We start from the raw sequence: 21,416 nt of genomic DNA, 5'->3' as shown, positions 1-21,416 counted from the left end.
GCCCACTAGGGGAATGGCAATTCTAGATTGTGTGTAATGTATTGACCAAGGTTTGATCGAAAAGCTTAAGGTAAAGGAACCCTTTGGAGGCAGTGTTAATAATAAGGTAGAATCCACCCTGCAGCTTGAGACAGAGAAGCTAAAATTGGATGTTTTGGTATTACAGTGGAGTGAAGGGAATTATAGAGGCTTGCGAGAGGAGCTGGCTAACGTTGATAGGAAGGGGACACTAGCACGGATGACGACAGGTCAGGTGTTCCTGGTGTTTGAGCAATTTTAGGGTTTAGCACATATAGCAAATAACTTCAAATCTGAATATAGATTATAGATTAAATTTAAAATGCTGCTAAAAATAGGTTTCTAAAAGCCTTGATCACAGGGATCTGTGGTGTGGGTGCGGATTGGGAAGGGTGAAGTTTGTGTGTCATTTTACATATGGAATGGTCCTTTGATGTTTATCGCATAAAATATGGGCTAGTGTTGAGCCAGCCAGACCTTTCCAGCGAAAGCGCCTCAATATGATGCCTGCTGTATCTGGTTTTGTCGAATAAAGAGGCTGCTTCATATCTACCAGTACTTTGGTGATTTCATCCACACAACACCCGGAAAGCAATTCGGAAGGTGCCGAGTAGATACATCCCAAAGATGAAGAAGTATTCTTAAGGGAGGATGAAGTATCCGTGGCTAATAAGGGAAATCCAAGACAACATAAAAGCAAAAGAGAGGGTATATAATAGAGCGAGCATTAGTGGGAAGGTAAAGGGATGGAACACTTTTAAAAATTAACAGAAAGCAACTAAAAAACCATAAAGAGAGAAAATATGAAGTATGAAAGGAATCTAGCCAATAATATAAAAGGGAATACAAAAAGTTGGAAAATGACGCTGAAGAGATACAGTACTGTGCTAATGTCTCAGGCACACGCATACAGACTTTTGCACAGTACTGTATTTGTTAACGTGCAAGGGATGGTGAGGGTGAAGTGCAGCAAGACAGGTGTGGGGCAGGTGGCAAAGGAGTGCCGGGGATGGGCAATGGCGCGGGTGCAGATACACCCAGCTCTGAGACACCAGGCACGGTCACTTGATTCCAAACAATTGAGGGAGGATCATTACAGAATGTCTCTCTGGTGCTCCCTTCCCCCTTTCCCAAACATGATTCCCCTCTCCCTGCCCCCTTTCTACTCTCCGTACACAATAGAGACCCAGATCGGAATCAGGTTTATCATCACTCACACGTCATGAAATTTGTTTTTTTTCCCAGCAACAGTACAGTGCAATACATAAAATTACTACAGCACTGTGCAAAAGACATAGGCACGTTAGCTATATATGTGCCTAAGGCTTTTGCAGAGTACTGTATGTAATGGGGGCAAAGGAATGGTGGAGTAGCTTAATAAGTATTTGATATAAGTCTTCACTATGGAAGACACTAGTGGAATGACAGAAATGTGAGTGTGTTGGGGGCAGGAGTGAGTGTAGTTCCTATTACTGAGGAGAAGGTGCTTGGGAAGCTGGAACGTCTGAAGGAAAAAAATCACCTGGACCAGATGGACGACACCCCAAGGTCCTGAAAGAAGTGGCTGAAGAGATTGTGAAGGTATTAGTAATGATCTTCCAAGAATCACTAGCTTCTGGAATGGTTCCTGAGAACTGGAGGATTGCAAATACCACTTCACTTTTTGAAGAAGGAAGGGAGGCAGAAGTAAAGCTGACTTCAGTGGTTGGGAAGATGTTGGATTCTATTCTCAAGGACGAGGTTCTGGGGTACTTGGAGGCATGTGATCAAATAGACCCATGTCCACAAGGTTACCTTAAGGGGAAATCTTGTCTGACAAATCTGTTGGAATTCTTTAAGGAAATAACAGGCAGGATATACAAAGGAGATCTGTGAATATTGTTTATTTGGATTTTCAGAAGGTTTTTGGCAAGGTGCCGCACACGAGGCTACTTAGCAAGGTAAGAACCCATGGTATTTTGGGAAAGGTACTAGAGAGGATATAAGATTGGCTGACTGGCAGGAGGCAGAGTATGAATATAAGGGCCTTTTCTGACTACTAGTGGCTAGTGGTGCTGGGACCACTTCGTTTTGTGTTGTAAGGTGAAGGAGTTGATGGCTTAGTAGCCAAGCTTGTGGACAATGCAAAGCTAGGCAGAGGGGAAGGTAGTCTGAGGAAGCAGGGTCTCTGCAGAAGGACTTAAACTGATTGGCGGAATGGGCAAAGAAGTGGCAGATGGAATATAATGCCAGTTAATGGCAGAAGGATTAAAGTAAATGAGGAGAAAATTCAAAAATCAGAGGTGCAGAGGGACTTGGGAGTCCTCGTGCAGAATTCACGAAAGGTTAACTTGCAGGTTGAGTCAGTGGTGAAGAAGGCAAATGTGATGTTAGAATTCATTTTGAGAGGACTAGAAAACAGAAGCAAAGGTGTAATACTGAGGCTTCATAAGGCATTGGTCAGACCACACTTGGAGTATTGTGAGCAGTTTTGGGCCCCTTATCTAAGAAATGATGTGTTGGCATTGGAGAGAGTCTGGCCGAGGTTCACGAGATTAAATTATGAGCAGCGTTTGATGGCTCTGGGCTTGCAGCAGCTGATATGTAGCAGAATGAAGCAGGACCTCACTGAAATCTATTGAATATTGTAAGGTCTAGATAGAGTGTTTGCGGAGCAAATGTTTCCTGCTGTGGGGGAGCCTAGGACCAGAGGACAAAGCCTCAGAATTGAGGGATGTCTATTGAATACAGAGATGAGGAAACATTTCTCTAGCCAGAGGGTGGTGAATCTGTGGAATTCATTGCCGCAGGCAGCTGTGGAGGCCAAGTCATTGGGTGTATTTAAAGCGGAAGTTGATAGGTTCTTGATTAGAAAGTGTCAAAGGTTATGGGGAGAAGGCAGGAAAGTGGGGTTGAGAGGGATGATGGATCAGCCATGATGGAATAGTAGAGCAGACAATAGGTCAAGTGGCCTAATTCTGCTCCTTGGGCTTATGGATATCAATGTCTTCATTTGTTATTGTTCACTCATTGTTAGGTTAGTTACTGGAAAGTTTAACCGTAGGCAGCAAAGACCTGTTAAGGTCAAGCCGGACACCCAGGCTTGTTCCAGACCTGTGATTGTGTGGGTTTCCTCTGAATGCTCTGGTTTCCTCCCACAAACCAGAAACTTGAGGGTTTGTGGGTGTACAGGCTGGTACACCTTTCCCACCTTGAGCACTGCTATGAGATCTCGCCTGGGCTCCTGAGTGGGTAGACAGGGCCTCAGTCTAGTGTGACTGAATCTTCCTGGAATGATTTGCCTCCAGCAGACACTCTCGCGTCACTGCTCTGGGACGCGCTGTGGCTCTGCAGAGTTGTGACTCACAGACTAGAGGCTTTGCAGTTGATCCAACAGTCAGCATCGATAATACATTTAGTGTGTGTGGCTGTCAGTAAAGAGAGGGAGGCCGAGCGGACAACAGAAGGAAATAATTTGTAAATATTATTCTTCCAGCTTTTGTCATCTGGGGTCCACCCATGTCACTCGGTCAATTAGCCGGTAGCTTTACTGCAGTACCACTTCTGCTCCTGGGGAGTTTCTTCGGAGCACAGAGTGAAGAGCTGAGGGAAATGTTCGGAATTTTAAAATGGGAACACATCTGTTGCTGGTTGAGTTGATTTAAGGATGGTACTCTTGGCCCTTTGATGAATACGATACAGACCTGCCCCAAGGCTGCCCCAGTCCTGTCCCCTGGGGTGTCATTGGGAGGTCAGTTCAGCAAATGCGTCAGCTGGTGCAGATGAAGGGGAGGGCGTGCGTCCTTTGGGAGGAGCTGAAAGACAATCTGGCAACAATTACCTCGCACCAACAGCCGGCTACCCTCTGTATTTGTCTCCTCTGTCTCCACAGCAACAACAGCATTCCTTTTACCCCGTTGGTGGGCTGGAAACTTCTTCGGGCTGTGTTTGTGAATTCATAGTTGAAGAGGGTCGGCTGGATGACCCTTGTCTTTGAGCCGAACCCAAACGTCTGGGTGGGTCTCTGATCCACGGAGCAAGCTTTCCGAAAGTGACGCTGTCAGGGTCGGGCATCTGGAAGCGGTGACACTGGCAGATAGCCTCAGGACTGCCTTGGATGATGCTGGCAAGCAAAGTTAGTCCATATGGAAGAAGCGCTTTGTGGGGGAAAGAACAGGTTGAAGTGATGGTCTCCCTGAAACGTCCTGTCCGTGGATCTGAGGAAGGAGGCAGAAGCAGCTGCAGAGAAGGAAGTGCTTGTGAAGGGACGATCTTGCTTCCCACCACCTTCCAACTTTAGCACATACCCAGCATTCATCTCCTCCCCTTCTCCTAATCAGGAGATACTGATCCCTCCTGATGAAGAGACTTGGCCTGAAGCAACGACTGCATTTCCCTCCGCGGATGCTGCCTGACTCACTGAGCTCCCCCAGCAGCTAGTGCATGTTGCTCCAGATTTCCAGTATCTGCAGAATCTCTCGTGTTTTTGCACCGTTCTCATCTCTCAGCTGCTCCAGTACCCCCTTCCCTTACTAAGGTGACTCTCCACGAAATGACCTACCTGTTCTCCCCTTTGCACTGTCCAGGGATGCCAACTCTCTTCAGGGTGAAACATTTTGGACTTAACTTTTCACCACAGAGAGGTCAATTGCAGATTAGATTATCAGTCGGCTGACTGTCTGGTTATGTAAACGCAAGTTCCCTTGAACAGACTTCCGTTATGCTGTAGATGAACTCGATCTCAGTCTACTTGTCATGGCCCTTGTACTTTGCCCGAGTGTTTTATTTGTCCCCACATTTTCATCAACCCCCCCAGGTTCTGCTGTTCATCTAAACACCAGGGCCGGTTTACCCACCAATCTACATGTCTTTGGGATGTAGGAGCAGCCTCTGCACTGTGCTTCCCTGTAACTGTAACGTTATATCCTGCACTCCGGGTTTTCTGCCCTTCCCTTTGTACTATCTCAGTAGCCGGCTGGTGGTGCAGTGGCATCAGCAGCTGACTTCGAGGTGAATGGTCACAGGTTCGAATCCGGCCCCTTTGCACGCTTTCCATCCACGCTGGGTTGAGCATCGAGCTAGCAACTTGGCATTGTAAAAAACAGACAAATATTAAAGAAATGGAAAAAAATCCCGCCCCGTGCACCACCAGGCACGAGAAGGAGCAACAACAACTACCTCAGTGTACCTAGGTATGGAATGGAATACAGAACGAAGCTTAGTAAACCATTACCAATTATGAATACGTTAAGTCTCTGTCCATCCCATTCATACCTTCCGGACCTCATTTGCCCGCATGAGCAGCACCACGTCACTTGCCGATTGGTCACATCAGTGATGCACCATCAATAACTCTCGGAGACGTGAGGCGAGATATAGGCTTTTATTCGCTGGAAGAGAGCAGTCAGCAGCAAGAGATCCCCACACGACATCCTGGAGACTGAGGGAGGAGCAGTGCCTCCAATCGCCTTTATACAGGGGTCTGTGGGAGGAGCCACAGGAGCAGTCAGCAGGGGGTCTGTGGGAGGAGTCAGCAGGGGGTCTGTGGGAGGAGTCAGCAGGGGTCTGTGGGAGGAGCCACAGGAGCAGTCAGCAGGGGGTCTGTGGGAGGAGTCAGCAGGGGTCTGTGGGAGGAGTCAGCAGGGGGTCTGTGGGAGGAGTCAGCAGGGGTCTGTGGGAGGAGCCACAGGAGCAGTCAGCAGGGGGTCTGTGGGAGGAGCCACAGGAGCAGTCAGCAGGGGGTCTGTGGGAGGAGTCAGCAGGGGGTCTGTGGGAGGAGTCAGCAGGGGTCTGTGGGAGGAGCCACAGGAGCAGTCAGCAGGGGGTCTGTGGGAGGAGTCAGCAGGGGTCTGTGGGAGGAACCACAGGAGCAGTCAGCAGGGGTCTGTGGGAGGAGCCACAGGAGCAGTCAGCAGGGGTCTGTGGGAGGAGCCACAGGAGCAGTCAGCAGGGGGTCTGTGGGAGGAGTCAGCAGGGGGTCTGTGGGAGGAGTCAGACAGGGGTCTGTGGGAGGAGCCACAGGAGCAGTCAGCAGGGGGTCTGTGGGAGGAGTCAGCAGGGGTCTGTGGGAGGAACCACAGGAGCAGTCAGCAGGGGTCTGTGGGAGGAGTCAGACAGGGGTCTGTGGGAGGAACCACAGGAGCAGTCAGCAGGGGTCTGTGGGAGGAGCCACAGGAGCAGTCAGCAGGGGTCTGTGGGAGGAACCACAGGAGCAGTCAGCAGGGGTCTGTGGGAGGAGTCAGACAGGGGTCTGTGGGAGGAGCCACAGGAGCAGTCAGCAGGGGTCTGTGGGAGGAGTCAGACAGGGGTCTGTGGGAGGAGCCACAGGAGCAGTCAGCAGGGGTCTGTGGGAGGAGCCACAGGAGCAGTCAGCAGGGGGTCTGTGGGAGGAGTCAGCAGGGGTCTGTGGGAGGAGCCACAGGAGCAGTCAGCAGGGGTCTGTGGGAGGAGTCAGACAGGGGTCTGTGGGAGGAGCCACAGGAGCAGTCAGCAGGGGTCTGTGGGAGGAGCCACAGGAGCAGTCAGCAGGGGTCTGTGGGAGGAGCCACAGGAGCAGTCAGCAGGGGTCTGTGGGAGGAGCCACAGGAGCAGTCAGCAGGGGGTCTGTGGGAGGAGTCAGCAGGGGGTCTGTGGGAGGAGTCAGACAGGGGTCTGTGGGAGGAACCACAGGAGCAGTCAGCAGGGGTCTGTGGGAGGAGCCACAGGAGCAGTCAGCGGGGGTCTGTGGGAGCAGTCAGCAGGGGTCTGTGGGAGGAGCCACAGGAGCAGTCAGCAGGGGTCTGTGGGAGGAGCCACAGGAGCAGTCAGCAGGGGGTCAGTGGGAGGAGCCACAGGAGCAGTCAGCGGGGGTCTGTGGGAGGAGCCACAGGAGCAGTCAGCAGGGGGTCTGTGGGAGGAGTCAGCAGGAGCAGTCAGCAGGGGGTCTGTGGGAGGAGCCACAGGAGCAGTCAGCAGGGGGTCAGTGGGAGGAGCCACAGGAGCAGTCAGCGGGGGTCTGTGGGAGGAGCCACAGGAGCAGTCAGCAGGGGGTCTGTGGGAGGAGTCAGCAGGAGCAGTCAGCAGGGGTCTGTGGGAGGAGCCACAGGAGCAGTCAGCAGGGGTCTGTGGGAGGAGCCACAGGAGCAGTCAGCAGGGGTCAGTGGGAGGAGCCACAGGAGCAGTCAGCAGGGGTCTGTGGGAGGAGCCACAGGAGCAGTCAGCAGGGGTCTGTGGGAGGAGTCAGCAGGGGTCAGTGGGAGGAGCCACAGGAGCAGTCAGCAGGGGTCAGTGGGAGGAGCCACAGGAGCAGTCAGCAGGGGGTCTGTGGGAGGAGCCACAGGAGCAGTCAGCAGGGGTCAGTGGGAGGAGCCACAGGAGCAGTCAGCAGGGGTCAGTGGGAGGAGCCACAGGAGCAGTCAGCAGGGGTCAGTGGGAGGAGCCACAGGAGCAGTCAGCAGGGGGTCTGTGGGAGGAGCCACAGGAGCAGTCAGCAGGGGGTCTGTGGGAGGAGCCACAGGAGCAGTCAGCAGGGGTCTGTGGGAGGAGCCACAGGAGCAGTCAGCAGGGGGTCTGTGGGAGGAGTCAGCAGGAGCAGTCAGCAGGGGTCTGTGGGAGGAGCCACAGGAGCAGTCAGTGGGGGTCTGTGGGAGGAGCCACAGGAGCAGTCAGCAGGGGTCTGTGGGAGGAGCCACAGGAGCAGTCAGCAGGGGTCTGTGGGAGGAGCCACAGGAGCAGTCAGCAGGGGTCTGTGGGAGGAGCCACAGGAGCAGTCAGCAGGGGTCTGTGGGAGGAGCCACAGGAGCAGTCAGCAGGGGGTCTGTGTGAGGAGCCACAGGAGCAGTCAGCAGGGGTCTGTGGGAGGAGCCACAGGAGCAGTCAGCAGGGGGTCTGTGGGAGGAGTCAGCAGTGGGTCTGTGGGAGGAGTCAGCAGTGGGTCTGTGGGAGGAGCCACAGGGGCAGTCAGCAGGGGTCTGTGGGAGGAGTCAGCAGGGGTCTGTGGGAGGAGCCACAGGAGCAGTCAGCGGGGGTGGGGAGGGGCATGTCCAGACATGTATATGTAGTTCACCACAATCAGCCCTTCCATCTATAGTGGAGAAAGATTTGCTGCACTCATTACTGCTCATCAGGTTCATGCCCCATCGCCATCTCCTTGTAATGATATCACAGGATGAGGACGTTACTACCGATGCCAGCATATAGTGTCCACCACCAATATGAAGAGGTGGTTAAGAGATGACCACATTACTGGTCCTGGAGTCATTCTAGACCAATTCTGGAAGATTTCTTTCCCTGAAGGTTATTAGTGAATCGGTTGCTTTTTAACAACAATTCAGTTAATTTAAAGCTTACTATTATCTCTTAAACCTAAAATCTGTTCATTTACTTGAACAGAAATGATTCAGTGATTGTGATGGGATTCAAATCTACGTCTCTTTCTTCATCCTTCTGTCAGCACCATTCCTTTTGTCATTAGGCCTCTCTGGCTTCTGATCTGATTCCAGCCCCTCTCTCTCCTTTCTCTCCTTCTGCGTTTCTCAAAAAGTCTTTCATCACTCAGATTTTATGGCACTGATCAAAGGTTATGGCCCAGATTGCTAACCCTGCTCTCCATCTCCCAGATGCTGTCTGACCTGTTGAATGTTACCCACGTTAAGGAGTAAGTGCACAATGTTTGCACTGGTCAGAGAACGGAGGCGGGATGTGGTCTGAGGGAGTCTGGGGTCCGTGCGGGTGGTCAGCGGCAGTTTGACGGTAAAGATAATGATGGCCAAACACCAGCCTGTGGGTCTTTACACTGAGAAGAGAGTCTAGTGGGCTCCATCACAAGGCAGTAATACCACAGAGAGTCGGCTTTATTCTAGTAATGCTGTTGTGACGATCCATTTCCCTGCCATGCGTTTGGGTGATCTCTCTGTTTCCTGGCTCTCGCCCAGCCGAGTTTCCCCAAGATGCTGCACTTACACTCAACAGTCTTTCATTATATAGTAGCCTCCAGGCAATCCAGTGCATGACAAGAATCCAGTGGTATGTGCACATGATTTATTATTCCTCCTGGGGTTGTTGGAATGATTGCCAAAGACAGCGTCATTGCCTCGCTGAAGTTAACCTGAGATGTGGCCTTCCTGCTTGGTTTCGCTTGCCGGTTTTGGAAGGGAGTTAGGAATGGAGTATTTTGTTCTGCTGTTAAGGGGCTCATACAGGCCAGGCCAGGTAAACAGGTTTCCTTTCCATTAATAAATCAGGCAGCTTTTAACCCTATTCTGTCAGCTTCATGATAATTTAAAGTTTTACTGAAATTACTACACAGCCACAGGGAGACATGCATTCAGACAGTGTAACCAGATTAATGTCACAAGATCACTGAGTCTTGATCAGCCTGCAACTGCTTCACTTACTTGTTGAACTCGACCCCTTGGATATGAATGTGAACTTGTCACAAGATGGCCAGACCCAACTCCCTCAAACCATCACAAAGCTCAGTCCTGTGAACAAGCTGCAGCAACCCAGCCGGGTCCTGTCCGGTGTGTGTGGCAGCACTCGCTTAAATCTCAGCAGGAACCTTCTCGCTGCTTATCGCCCTGCGTCAGCTGTCTCCACCTTCGCCACTTCCTAGCTTGCTCCATCTGTGGACTGTCTGCCTTACTTCATCTATCAGTCTCCCAACTCCCCTTCCCCTACCTGTCATCCTTGACCCACCAAAAGCCTAGGGCTCCAGTCTCATTCCTCCCCTTCCTCCTCCTTACACTGGGCACCTCGCCTCTCCGCTCTCAGTCCTGACACAGCCTTCCGACACGAACCGTCGACAAATGCTTTCTCCCCTACTGGAGGCTGCATGGGCTGCCAGCTCCCCTAGCTGACGGTTAGCTGCCCTCAGCAGGTACGCTGGCAATGGAACAAGACGCCCTTAGCGTGACAGCGCAGGAAGGCTTTGATCCCGGTGAGGAAGAGGATGTATGCGAGATCAAAGGCTATGCCTGTCGGTGGCTGACACCACAGGGTTGTAAGTCTCAAGTCCAAGTGTAGTCCACATCTCAGCAAGTCTGGATGATCCGTGGACAAGGCACTGCGCTCCGTCCTGGGACTCGGCCAACCATACGTTCTGTGACAGTAAAATCCCAGTGCGAAGCAACCAGATTGTGTCTGATCAAATCACAGTAAACTGTAAAGTGCTGAGAGAGTTGGAAATGAACAAATCCTTCAGCTTCTGCTCCAGATTTTGAACAGATTATTATAACGAGACGCAGCGTACAGGGCTAAACCAGATGAGACGCAACACAACAGTGTATCACAGTTGTCCGACCACGATATCTGCGGGTGTTCATGGGGGGGTGTGGTGTTCACGAGTGGGACGGGTAAGGTTGAAGCGGGGGGTCAGCGAGCCTGTTAAAGGCTCTAAGCACTGAGCAACACACCGCCTGCTCGCAGTCTGCATGCCAGACACCAGGCAGCTTTAATGGAAAGACTGGAGCCCTTACAGGGGGTGATGTCATACATTTCTGGTAGGAGAGCTGACTGCTTTTCTTGGATGGGACTTCCTTTGTACGTGCAGTGGTAGGAGATTATCCGAGGTTCTGCAGCTCAGAGCGGTGGTTCCAGGGCAACCAGGTGACAGGGAAACTCCGGCTCTGGTGTGAAAGAGAGGCACGATGCTGGCCTGGGTGGCGCTGAGCCTACTCCTGCTCCAGATACCAGGGGCACGCACACTGCCTAAAGGTAAGGCACAGCCCAGAGGAAGTTTAAACTTCCGTTGCAGAGAGAGGACACAGGGTAATGCAGGAGGGAGCAGAGAGTGAAATGGATGACAGTCATTGGGGCAAACTCATGGGGGCATGGGGAGTGAGTGTCAGTGTCACTGGGGGATGGGGAGTGAGTGTCGGTGTGACTGGGGATGGGGGAGTGAGTGTCGGTGTCACTGGGGACGGGGAGTGAGTGTCGGTGTCACTGGGGATGGGGAGTGAGTGTCGGTGTCACTGGGGGACGGGGAGTGAGTGTCGGTGTGACTGGGGATGGGGAGTGAGTGTCGGTGTCACTGGGGATGGGGAGTGAGTGTCGGTGTGACTGGGGACGGGGAGTGAGTGTCGGTGTCACTGGGGGATGGGGAGTGAGTGTCGGTGTCACTGGGGACGGGGAGTGAGTGTCGGTGTGACTGGGGGATGGGGAGTGAGTGTCGGTGTGACTGGGGGATGGGGAGTGAGTGTCGGTGTCACTGGGGATGGGGAGTGAGTGTCGGTGTGACTGGGGGACGGGGAGTGAGTGTCGGTGTGACTGGGGGATGGGGAGTGAGTGTCGGTGTCACTGGGGGATGGGGAGTGAGTGTCGGTGTCACTGGGGACGGGGAGTGAGTATCGGTGTCACTGGGGGATGGGGAGTGAGTGTCGGTGTCACTGGGGGACGGGGAGTGAGTGTCGGTGTGACTGGGGGACGGGGAGTGAGTGTCGGTGTCACTGGGGACGGGGAGTGAGTGTCGGTGTCACTGGGGGATGGGGAGTGAGTGTAGGTGTCACTGGGGGACGGGGAGTGAGTGTCGGTGTCACTGGGGGATGGGGAGTGAGTGTCGGTGTGACTGGGGATGGGGAGTGAGTGTCGGTGTGACTGGGGATGGGGAGTGAGTGTCGGTGTGACTGGGGGATGGGGAGTGAGTGTCGGTGTCACTGGGGATGGGGAGTGAGTGTCGGTGTCACTGGGGATGGGGAGTGAGTGTCGGTGTCACTGGGGGATGGGGAGTGAGTGTCGGTGTCACTGGGGATGGGGAGTGAGTGTCGGTGTCACTGGGGACGGGGAGTGAGTGTCGGTGTGACTGGGGGATGGGGAGTGAGTGTCGGTGTGACTGGGGATGGGGAGTGAGTGTCGGTGTGACTGGGGGATGGGGAGTGAGTGTCGGTGTCACTGGGGACGGGGAGTGAGTGTCGGTGTGACTGGGGGACGGGGAGTGAGTGTCGGTGTCACTGGGGGATGGGGAGTGAGTGTCGGTGTCACTGGGGGATGGGGAGTGAGTGTCGGTGTGACTGGGGATGGGGAGTGAGTGTCGGTGTGACTGGGGGATGGGGAGTGAGTGTCGGTGTGACTGGGGATGGGGAGTGAGTGTCGGTGTCACTGGGGGACGGGGAGTGAGTGTCGGTGTCACTGGGGGATGGGGAGTGAGTGTCGGTGTCACTGGGGATGGGGAGTGAGTGTCGGTGTGACTGGGGATGGGGAGTGAGTGTTGGTGTGACTGGGGACGGGGAGTGAGTGTCGGTGTCACTGGGGACGGGGAGTGAGTGTCGGTGTGACTGGGGACGGGGAGTGAGTGTCGGTGTCACTGGGGGATGGGGAGTGAGTGTCGGTGTGACTGGGGACGGGGAGTGAGTGTCGGTGTCACTGGGGATGGGGAGTGAGTGTCGGTGTCACTGGGGGATGGGGAGTGAGTGTCGGTGTCACTGGGGGACGGGGAGTGAGTGTCGGTGTGACTGGGGATGGGGAGTGAGTGTCGGTGTGACTGGGGATGGGAAGTGAGTGTCGGTGTCACTGGGGACGGGGAGTGAGTGTCGGTGTGACTGGGGATGGGGAGTGAGTGTCGGTGTCACTGGGGGACGGGGAGTGAGTGTCGGTGTGACTGGGGATGGGGAGTGAGTGTCGGTGTGACTGGGGATGGGGAGTGAGTGTCGGTGTGACTGGGGGACGGGGAGTGAGTGTCGGTGTGACTGGGGATGGGGAGTGAGTGTCGGTGTCACTGGGGACGGGGAGTGAGTGTCGGTGTGACTGGGGATGGGAAGTGAGTGTCGGTGTCACTGGGGGACGGGGAGTGAGTGTCGGTGTGACTGGGGATGGGGAGTGAGTGTCGGTGTCACTGGGGGACGGGGAGTGAGTGTCGGTGTGACTGGGGACGGGGAGTGAGTGTCGGTGTCACTGGGGGACGGGGAGTGAGTGTCGGTGTGACTGGGGACGGGGAGTGAGTGTTGGTGTGACTGGGGACGGGGAGTGAGTGTCGGTGTGACTGGGGACGGGGAGTGAGTGTTGGTGTGACTGGGGACGGGGAGTGAGTGTCGGTGTCACTGGGGGATGGGGAGTGAGTGTCGGTGTGACTGGGGGACGGGGAGTGAGTGTCGGTGTGACTGGGGACGGGGAGTGAGTGTCGGTGTCACTGGGGGACGGGGAGTGAGTGTCGGTGTGACTGGGGATGGGGAGTGAATGTCGGTGTGACTGGGGACGGGGAGTGAGTGTCGGTGTGACTGGGGACGGGGAGTGAGTGTCGGTGTGACTGGGGGACGGGGAGTGAGTGTCGGTGTGACTGGGGGATGGGGAGTGAGTGTCGGTGTCACTGGGGGATGGGGAGTGAGTGTCGGTGTGACTGGGGGATGGGGAGTGAGTGTCGGTGTCACTGGGGGACGGGGAGTGAGTGTCGGTGTGACTGGGGGATGGGGAGTGAGTGTCGGTGTCACTGGGGGATGGGGAGTGAGTGTCGGTGTGACTGGGGACGGGGAGTGAGTGTCGGTGTCACTGGGGATGGGGAGTGAGTGTCGGTGTGACTGGGGGATGGGGAGTGAGTGTCGGTGTCACTGGGGACGGGGAGTGAGTGTCGGTGTCACTGGGGGATGGGGAGTGAGTGTCGGTGTGACTGGGGATGGGGAGTGAGTGTCGGTGTGACTGGGGATGGGGAGTGAGTGTCGGTGTGACTGGGGGACGGGGAGTGAGTGTCGGTGTCACTGGGGGATGGGGAGTGAGTGTCGGTGTCACTGGGGACGGGGAGTGAGTGTCGGTGTCACTGGGGATGGGGAGTGAGTGTCGGTGTCACTGGGGATGGGGAGTGAGTGTCGGTGTGACTGGGGGATGGGGAGTGAGTGTCGGTGTCACTGGGGGATGGGGAGTGAGTGTCGGTGTGACTGGGGGATGGGGAGTGAGTGTCGGTGTCACTGGGGGACGGGGAGTGAGTGTCGGTGTCACTGGGGATGGGGAGTGAGTGTCGGTGTGACTGGGGACGGGGAGTGAGTGTCGGTGTCACTGGGGACGGGGAGTGAGTGTCGGTGTCACTGGGGGATGGGGAGTGAGTGTAGGTGTCACTGGGGGACGGGGAGTGAGTGTCGGTGTCACTGGGGGATGGGGAGTGAGTGTCGGTGTGACTGGGGATGGGGAGTGAGTGTCGGTGTGACTGGGGGACGGGGAGTGAGTGTCGGTGTCACTGGGGATGGGGAGTGAGTGTCGGTGTCACTGGGGGATGGGGAGTGAGTGTCGGTGTCACTGGGGATGGGGAGTGAGTGTCGGTGTCACTGGGGACGGGGAGTGAGTGTCGGTGTGACTGGGGGATGGGGAGTGAGTGTCGGTGTGACTGGGGATGGGGAGTGAGTGTCGGTGTGACTGGGGGATGGGGAGTGAGTGTCGGTGTCACTGGGGACGGGGAGTGAGTGTCGGTGTGACTGGGGGACGGGGAGTGAGTGTCGGTGTCACTGGGGGATGGGGAGTGAGTGTCGGTGTCACTGGGGGATGGGGAGTGAGTGTCGGTGTGACTGGGGATGGGGAGTGAGTGTCGGTGTGACTGGGGGATGGGGAGTGAGTGTCGGTGTGACTGGGGATGGGGAGTGAGTGTCGGTGTCACTGGGGGACGGGGAGTGAGTGTCGGTGTCACTGGGGATGGGGAGTGAGTGTCGGTGTCACTGGGGATGGGGAGTGAGTGTCGGTGTGACTGGGGATGGGGAGTGAGTGTTGGTGTGACTGGGGACGGGGAGTGAGTGTCGGTGTCACTGGGGACGGGGAGTGAGTGTCGGTGTGACTGGGGACGGGGAGTGAGTGTCGGTGTCACTGGGGGATGGGGAGTGAGTGTCGGTGTGACTGGGGACGGGGAGTGAGTGTCGGTGTCACTGGGGGACGGGGAGTGAGTGTCGGTGTCACTGGGGGATGGGGAGTGAGTGTCGGTGTCACTGGGGGACGGGGAGTGAGTGTCGGTGTGACTGGGGATGGGGAGTGAGTGTCGGTGTGACTGGGGATGGGAAGTGAGTGTCGGTGTCACTGGGGACGGGGAGTGAGTGTCGGTGTGACTGGGGATGGGGAGTGAGTGTCGGTGTCACTGGGGGACGGGGAGTGAGTGTCGGTGTGACTGGGGATGGGGAGTGAGTGTCGGTGTGACTGGGGATGGGGAGTGAGTGTCGGTGTGACTGGGGGACGGGGAGTGAGTGTCGGTGTGACTGGGGATGGGGAGTGAGTGTCGGTGTCACTGGGGACGGGGAGTGAGTGTCGGTGTGACTGGGGATGGGAAGTGAGTGTCGGTGTCACTGGGGATGGGGAGTGAGTGTCGGTGTGACTGGGGACGGGGAGTGAGTGTCGGTGTGACTGGGGATGGGGAGTGAGTGTCGGTGTCACTGGGGGATGGGGAGTGAGTGTCGGTGTGACTGGGGATGGGGAGTGAGTGTCGGTGTGACTGGGGACGGGGAGTGAGTGTCGGTGTCACTGGGGGACGGGGAGTGAGTGTCGGTGTGACTGGGGACGGGGAGTGAGTGTTGGTGTGACTGGGGACGGGGAGTGAGTGTCGGTGTGACTGGGGACGGGGAGTGAGTGTTGGTGTGACTGGGGACGGGGAGTGAGTGTCGGTGTCACTGGGGGATGGGGAGTGAGTGTCGGTGTGACTGGGGGACGGGGAGTGAGTGTCGGTGTGACTGGGGACGGGGAGTGAGTGTCGGTGTCACTGGGGGACGGGGAGTGAGTGTCGGTGTGACTGGGGATGGGGAGTGAATGTCGGTGTGACTGGGGACGGGGAGTGAGTGTCGGTGTGACTGGGGACGGGGAGTGAGTGTCGGTGTGACTGGGGGACGGGGAGTGAGTGTCGGTGTGACTGGGGGATGGGGAGTGAGTGTCGGTGTCACTGGGGGATGGGGAGTGAGTGTCGGTGTGACTGGGGGATGGGGAGTGAGTGTCGGTGTCACTGGGGGACGGGGAGTGAGTGTCGGTGTGACTGGGGGATGGGGAGTGAGTGTCGGTGTCACTGGGGGATGGGGAGTGAGTGTCGGTGTGACTGGGGACGGGGAGTGAGTGTCGGTGTCACTGGGGATGGGGAGTGAGTGTCGGTGTGACTGGGGGATGGGGAGTGAGTGTCGGTGTCACTGGGGATGGGGAGTGAGTGTCGGTGTGACTGGGGGATGGGGAGTGAGTGTCGGTGTCACTGGGGGATGGGGAGTGAGTGTCGGTGTGACTGGGGGATGGGGAGTGAGTGTCGGTGTGACTGGGGGATGGGGAGTGAGTGTCGGTGTCACTGGGGGACGGGGAGTGAGTGTCGGTGTCACTGGGGGATGGGGAGTGAGTGTCGGTGTGACTGGGGACGGGGAGTGAGTGTCGGTGTCACTGGGGACGGGGAGTGAGTGTCGGTGTCACTGGGGGATGGGGAGTGAGTGTCGGTGTGACTGGGGACGGGGAGTGAGTGTCGGTGTCACTGGGGATGGGGAGTGAGTGTCGGTGTGACTGGGGGACGGGGAGTGAGTGTCGGTGTGACTGGGGACGGGGAGTGAGTGTCGGTGTGACTGGGGATGGGGAGTGAGTGTCGGTGTGACTGGGGGATGGGGAGTGAGTGTCGGTGTGACTGGGGGACGGGGAGTGAGTGTCGGTGTCACTGGGGATGGGGAGTGAGTGTCGGTGTGACTGGGGATGGGAGTGAGTGTCGGTGTCACTGGGGGACGGGGAGTGAGTGTCGGTGTGACTGGGGGATGGGGAGTGAGTGTCGGTGTGACTGGGGATGGGGAGTGAGTGTCGGTGTCACTGGGGATGGGGAGTGAGTGTCGGTGTGACTGGGGACGGGGAGTGAGTGTCGGTGTCACTGGGGATGGGGAGTGAGTGTCGGTGTGACTGGGGATGGGGAGTGAGTGTCGGTGTGACTGGGGGATGGGGAGTGAGTGTCGGTGTCACTGGGGACGGGGAGTGAGTGTCGGTGTGACTGGGGACGGGGAGTGAGTGTCGGTGTCACTGGGGACGGGGAGTGAGTGTCGGTGTCACTGGGGATGGGGAGTGAGTGTCGGTGTCACTGGGGACGGGGAGTGAGTGTCGGTGTGACTGGGGATGGGGAGTGAGTGTCGGTGTGACTGGGGATGGGGAGTGAGTGTCGGTGTGACTGGGGGACGGGGAGTGAGTGTCGGTGTCACTGGGGACGGGGAGTGAGTGTCGGTGTGACTGGGGATGGGGAGTGAGTGTCGGTGTCACTGGGGACGGGGAGTGAGTGTCGGTGTGACTGGGGGATGGGAGTGAGTGTCGGTGTGACTGGGGATGGGGAGTGAGTGTCGGTGTCACTGGGGACGGGGAGTGAGTGTCGGTGTGACTGGGGGATGGGGAGTGAGTGTCGGTGTCACTGGGGATGGGGAGTGAGTGTCGGTGTGACTGGGGGATGGGGAGTGAGTGTCGGTGTCACTGGGGACGGGGAGTGAGTGTCGGTGTGACTGGGGGATGGGGAGTGAGTGTCGGTGTGACTGGGGATGGGAGTGAGTGTCGGTGTGACTGGGGGACGGGGAGTGAGTGTCGGTGTGACTGGGGGACGGGAGTGAGTGTCGGTGTGACTGGGGATGGGGAGTGAGTGTCGGTGTGACTGGGGATGGGGAGTGAGTGTCGGTGTCACTGGGGACGGGGAGTGAGTGTCGGTGTCACTGGGGATGGGGAGTGAGTGTCGGTGTCACTGGGGGGATGGGGAGTGAGTGTCGGTGTCACTGGGGATGGGGAGTGAGTGTCGGTGTGACTGGGGACGGGGAGTGAGTGTCGGTGTCACTGGGGGATGGGGAGTGAGTGTCGGTGTTACTGGGGGATGGGGAGTGAGTGTCGGTGTGACTGGGGACGGGGAGTGAGTGTCGGTGTGACTGGGGGATGGGAGTGAGTGTCGGTGTGACTGGGGACGGGGAGTGAGTGTCGGTGTCACTGGGGGATGGGGAGTGAGTGTCGGTGTGACTGGGGACGGGGAGTGAGTGTCGGTGTGACTGGGGACGGGGAGTGAGTGTCGGTGTGACTGGGGGATGGGGAGTGAGTGTCGGTGTGACTGGGGACGGGGAGTGAGTGTCGGTGTCACTGGGGGATGGGGAGTGAGTGTCGGTGTGACTGGGGACGGGGAGTGAGTGTCGGTGTGACTGGGGGATGGGGAGTGAGTGTCGGTGTCACTGGGGATGGGGAGTGAGTGTCGGTGTGACTGGGGGATGGGGAGTGAGTGTCGGTGTGACTGGGGATGGGGAGTGAGTGTCGGTGTGACTGGGGACGGGGAGTGAGTGTCGGTGTGACTGGGGGACGGGGAGTGAGTGTCGGTGTGACTGGGGAAGGGGAGTGAGTGTCGGTGTCACTGGGGGATGGGGAGTGAGTGTCGGTGTCACTGGGGATGGGGAGTGAGTGTCGGTGTGACTGGGGGATGGGGAGTGAGTGTTGGTGTGACTGGGGACGGGGAGTGAGTGTCGGTGTTACTGGGGGATGGGGAGTGAGTGTCGGTGTGACTGGGGGATGGGGAGTGAGTGTCGGTGTCACTGGGGATGGGGAGTGAGTGTCGGTGTGACTGGGGACGGGGAGTGAGTGTCGGTGTTACTGGGGATGGGGAGTGAGTGTCGGTGTGACTGGGGGATGGGGAGTGAGTGTCGGTGTCACTGGGGATGGGGAGTGAGTGTCGGTGTCACTGGGGGACGGGGAGTGAGTGTCGGTGTGACTGGGGGACGGGGAGTGAGTGTCGGTGTGACTGGGGGATGGGGAGTGAGTGTGGGTGTCACTGGGGGATGGGGAGTGAGTGTCGGTGTCACTGGGGGATGGGGAGTGAGTGTCGGTGTGACTGGGGATGGGGAGTGAGTGTCGGTGTCACTGGGGGATGGGGAGTGAGTGTCGGTGTGACTGGGGGACGGGGAGTGAGTGTCGGTGTCACTGGGACGGGGAGTGAGTGTCGGTGTGACTGGGGGATGGGGAGTGAGTGTCGGTGTGACTGGGGGCGGGGAGTGAGTGTCGGTGTCACTGGGGACGGGGAGTGAGTGTCGGTGTCACTGGGGATGGGGAGTGAGTGTCGGTGTCACTGGGGGACGGGGAGTGAGTGTCGGTGTGACTGGGGATGGGGAGTGAGTGTCGGTGTGACTGGGGGACGGGGAGTGAGTGTCGGTGTCACTGGGGGATGGGGAGTGAGTGTCGGTGTGACTGGGGACGGGGAGTGAGTGTCGGTGTGACTGGGGGATGGGGGAGTGAGTGTCGGTGTCACTGGGGATGGGGAGTGAGTGTCGGTGTGACTGGGGACGGGGAGTGAGTGTCGGTGTGACTGGGGGATGGGGAGTGAGTGTCGGTGTGACTGGGGATGGGGAGTGAGTGTCGGTGTGACTGGGGGATGGGGAGTGAGTGTCGGTGTCACTGGGGACGGGGAGTGAGTGTCGGTGTGACTGGGGACGGGAGTGAGTGTCGGTGTCACTGGGGGATGGGGAGTGAGTGTCGGTGTGACTGGGGGATGGGGAGTGAGTGTCGGTGTCACTGGGGATGGGGAGTGAGTGTCGGTGTGACTGGGGATGGGGAGTGAGTGTCGGTGTCACTGGGGGATGGGGAGTGAGTGTCGGTGTGACTGGGGACGGGGAGTGAGTGTCGGTGTGACTGGGGGATGGGGAGTGAGTGTCGGTGTCACTGGGGACGGGGAGTGAGTGTCGGTGTGACTGGGGATGGGGAGTGAGTGTCGGTGTGACTGGGGGATGGGGAGTGAGTGTCGGTGTGACTGGGGATGGGGAGTGAGTGTCGGTGTCACTGGGGATGGGGAGTGAGTGTCGGTGTCACTGGGGGATGGGGAGTGAGTGTCGGTGTGACTGGGGACGGGGAGTGAGTGTCGGTGTGACTGGGGACGGGGAGTGAGTGTCGGTGTCTCTGGGGGACGGGGAGTGAGTGTCGGTGTGACTGGGGACGGGGAGTGAGTGTCGGTGTCACTGGGGGATGGGGAGTGAGTGTCGGTGTGACTGGGGACGGGGAGTGAGTGTCGGTGTGGACTGGGGACGGGGAGTGAGTGTCGGTGTGACTGGGGGATGGGGAGTGAGTGTCGGTGTGACTGGGGACGGGGAGTGAGTGTCGGTGTCACTGGGGATGGGGAGTGAGTGTCGGTGTGACTGGGGACGGGGAGTGAGTGTCGGTGTGACTGGGGGATGGGGAGTGAGTGTCGGTGTCACTGGGGATGGGGAGTGAGTGTCGGTGTGACTGGGGATGGGGAGTGAGTGTCGGTGTGACTGGGGGATGGGGAGTGAGTGTCGGTGTGACTGGGGATGGGAGTGAGTGTCGGTGTGACTGGGGGATGGGGTGTGAGTGTCGGTGTGACTGGGGACGGGGAGTGAGTGTCGGTGTGACTGGGGGAAGGGGAGTGAGTGTCGGTGTCACTGGGGGATGGGGAGTGAGTGTCGGTGTCACTGGGGGATGGGGAGTGAGTGTCGGTGTCACTGGGGATGGGGAGTGAGTGGCGGTGTGACTGGGGATGGGGAGTGAGTGTTGGTGTGACTGGGGACGGGGAGTGAGTGTCGGTGTTACTGGGGGACGGGGAGTGAGTGTCGGTGTGACTGGGGGATGGGGAGTGAGTGTCGGTGTCACTGGGGATGGGGAGTGAGTGTCGGTGTGACTGGGGACGGGGAGTGAGTGTCGGTGTTACTGGGGGATGGGGAGTGAGTGTCGGTGTGACTGGGGGATGGGGAGTGAGTGTCGGTGTCACTGGGGATGGGGAGTGAGTGTCGGTGTCACTGGGGGACGGGAGTGAGTGTCGGTGTGACTGGGGACGGGGAGTGAGTGTCGGTGTGACTGGGGGATGGGGAGTGAGTGTGGGTGTCACTGGGGGATGGGGAGTGAGTGTCGGTGTCACTGGGGGATGGGGAGTGAGTGTCGGTGTGACTGGGGATGGGGAGTGAGTGTCGGTGTCACTGGGGGATGGGGAGTGAGTGTCGGTGTGACTGGGGGACGGGGAGTGAGTGTCGGTGTCACTGGGGACGGGGAGTGAGTGTCGGTGTGACTGGGGGATGGGGAGTGAGTGTCGGTGTGACTGGGGGCGGGGAGTGAGTGTCGGTGTCACTGGGGACGGGGAGTGAGTGTCGGTGTCACTGGGGATGGGGAGTGAGTGTCGGTGTCACTGGGGGACGGGGAGTGAGTGTCGTGTGACTGGGGATGGGGAGTGAGTGTCGGTGTGACTGGGGACGGGGAGTGAGTGTCGTGTCACTGGGGGATGGGGAGTGAGTGTCGGTGTGACTGGGGGACGGGGAGTGAGTGTCGGTGTGACTGGGGGATGGGGGAGTGAGTGTCGGTGTCACTGGGGATGGGGAGTGAGTGTCGGTGTGACTGGGGACGGGGAGTGAGTGTCGGTGTGACTGGGGGATGGGGAGTGAGTGTCGGTGTGACTGGGGATGGGGAGTGAGTGTCGGTGTGACTGGGGATGGGGAGTGAGTGTCGGTGTCACTGGGGACGGGGAGTGAGTGTCGGTGTGACTGGGGACGGGGAGTGAGTGTCGGTGTCACTGGGGGATGGGGAGTGAGTGT

The 21,416-nt window shown here is 57.8% G+C and overlaps 1 protein-coding gene across 2 annotated transcripts in view; it reads left to right on the top strand.

Moving 5' to 3' along the window:
• The first annotated feature begins 10,484 nt into the window (after positions 1 to 10,484).
• Positions 10,485 to 21,416, top strand: part of LOC140729420 (inactive serine protease PAMR1-like) — a 176,612-nt gene continuing 165,680 nt past the window's right edge. For both annotated transcript variants that reach the window (XM_073049139.1, XM_073049137.1), the window contains exon 1: positions 10,485 to 10,689. In XM_073049139.1, the coding sequence (XP_072905240.1) occupies positions 10,623 to 10,689 (67 nt within the window). In that variant the 5' untranslated portion in view covers positions 10,485 to 10,622. The remainder of the gene's footprint in view (positions 10,690 to 21,416) is intronic.

Source organism: Hemitrygon akajei, chromosome 6 (genome assembly GCF_048418815.1).
Source record: "Hemitrygon akajei chromosome 6, sHemAka1.3, whole genome shotgun sequence".
Taxonomy (NCBI): Eukaryota; Metazoa; Chordata; class Chondrichthyes; order Myliobatiformes; family Dasyatidae; genus Hemitrygon; species Hemitrygon akajei.
The sequence above is the reverse complement of the archived record's forward strand: the minus strand, read 5'-3'. Positions and strand labels throughout refer to the sequence as shown.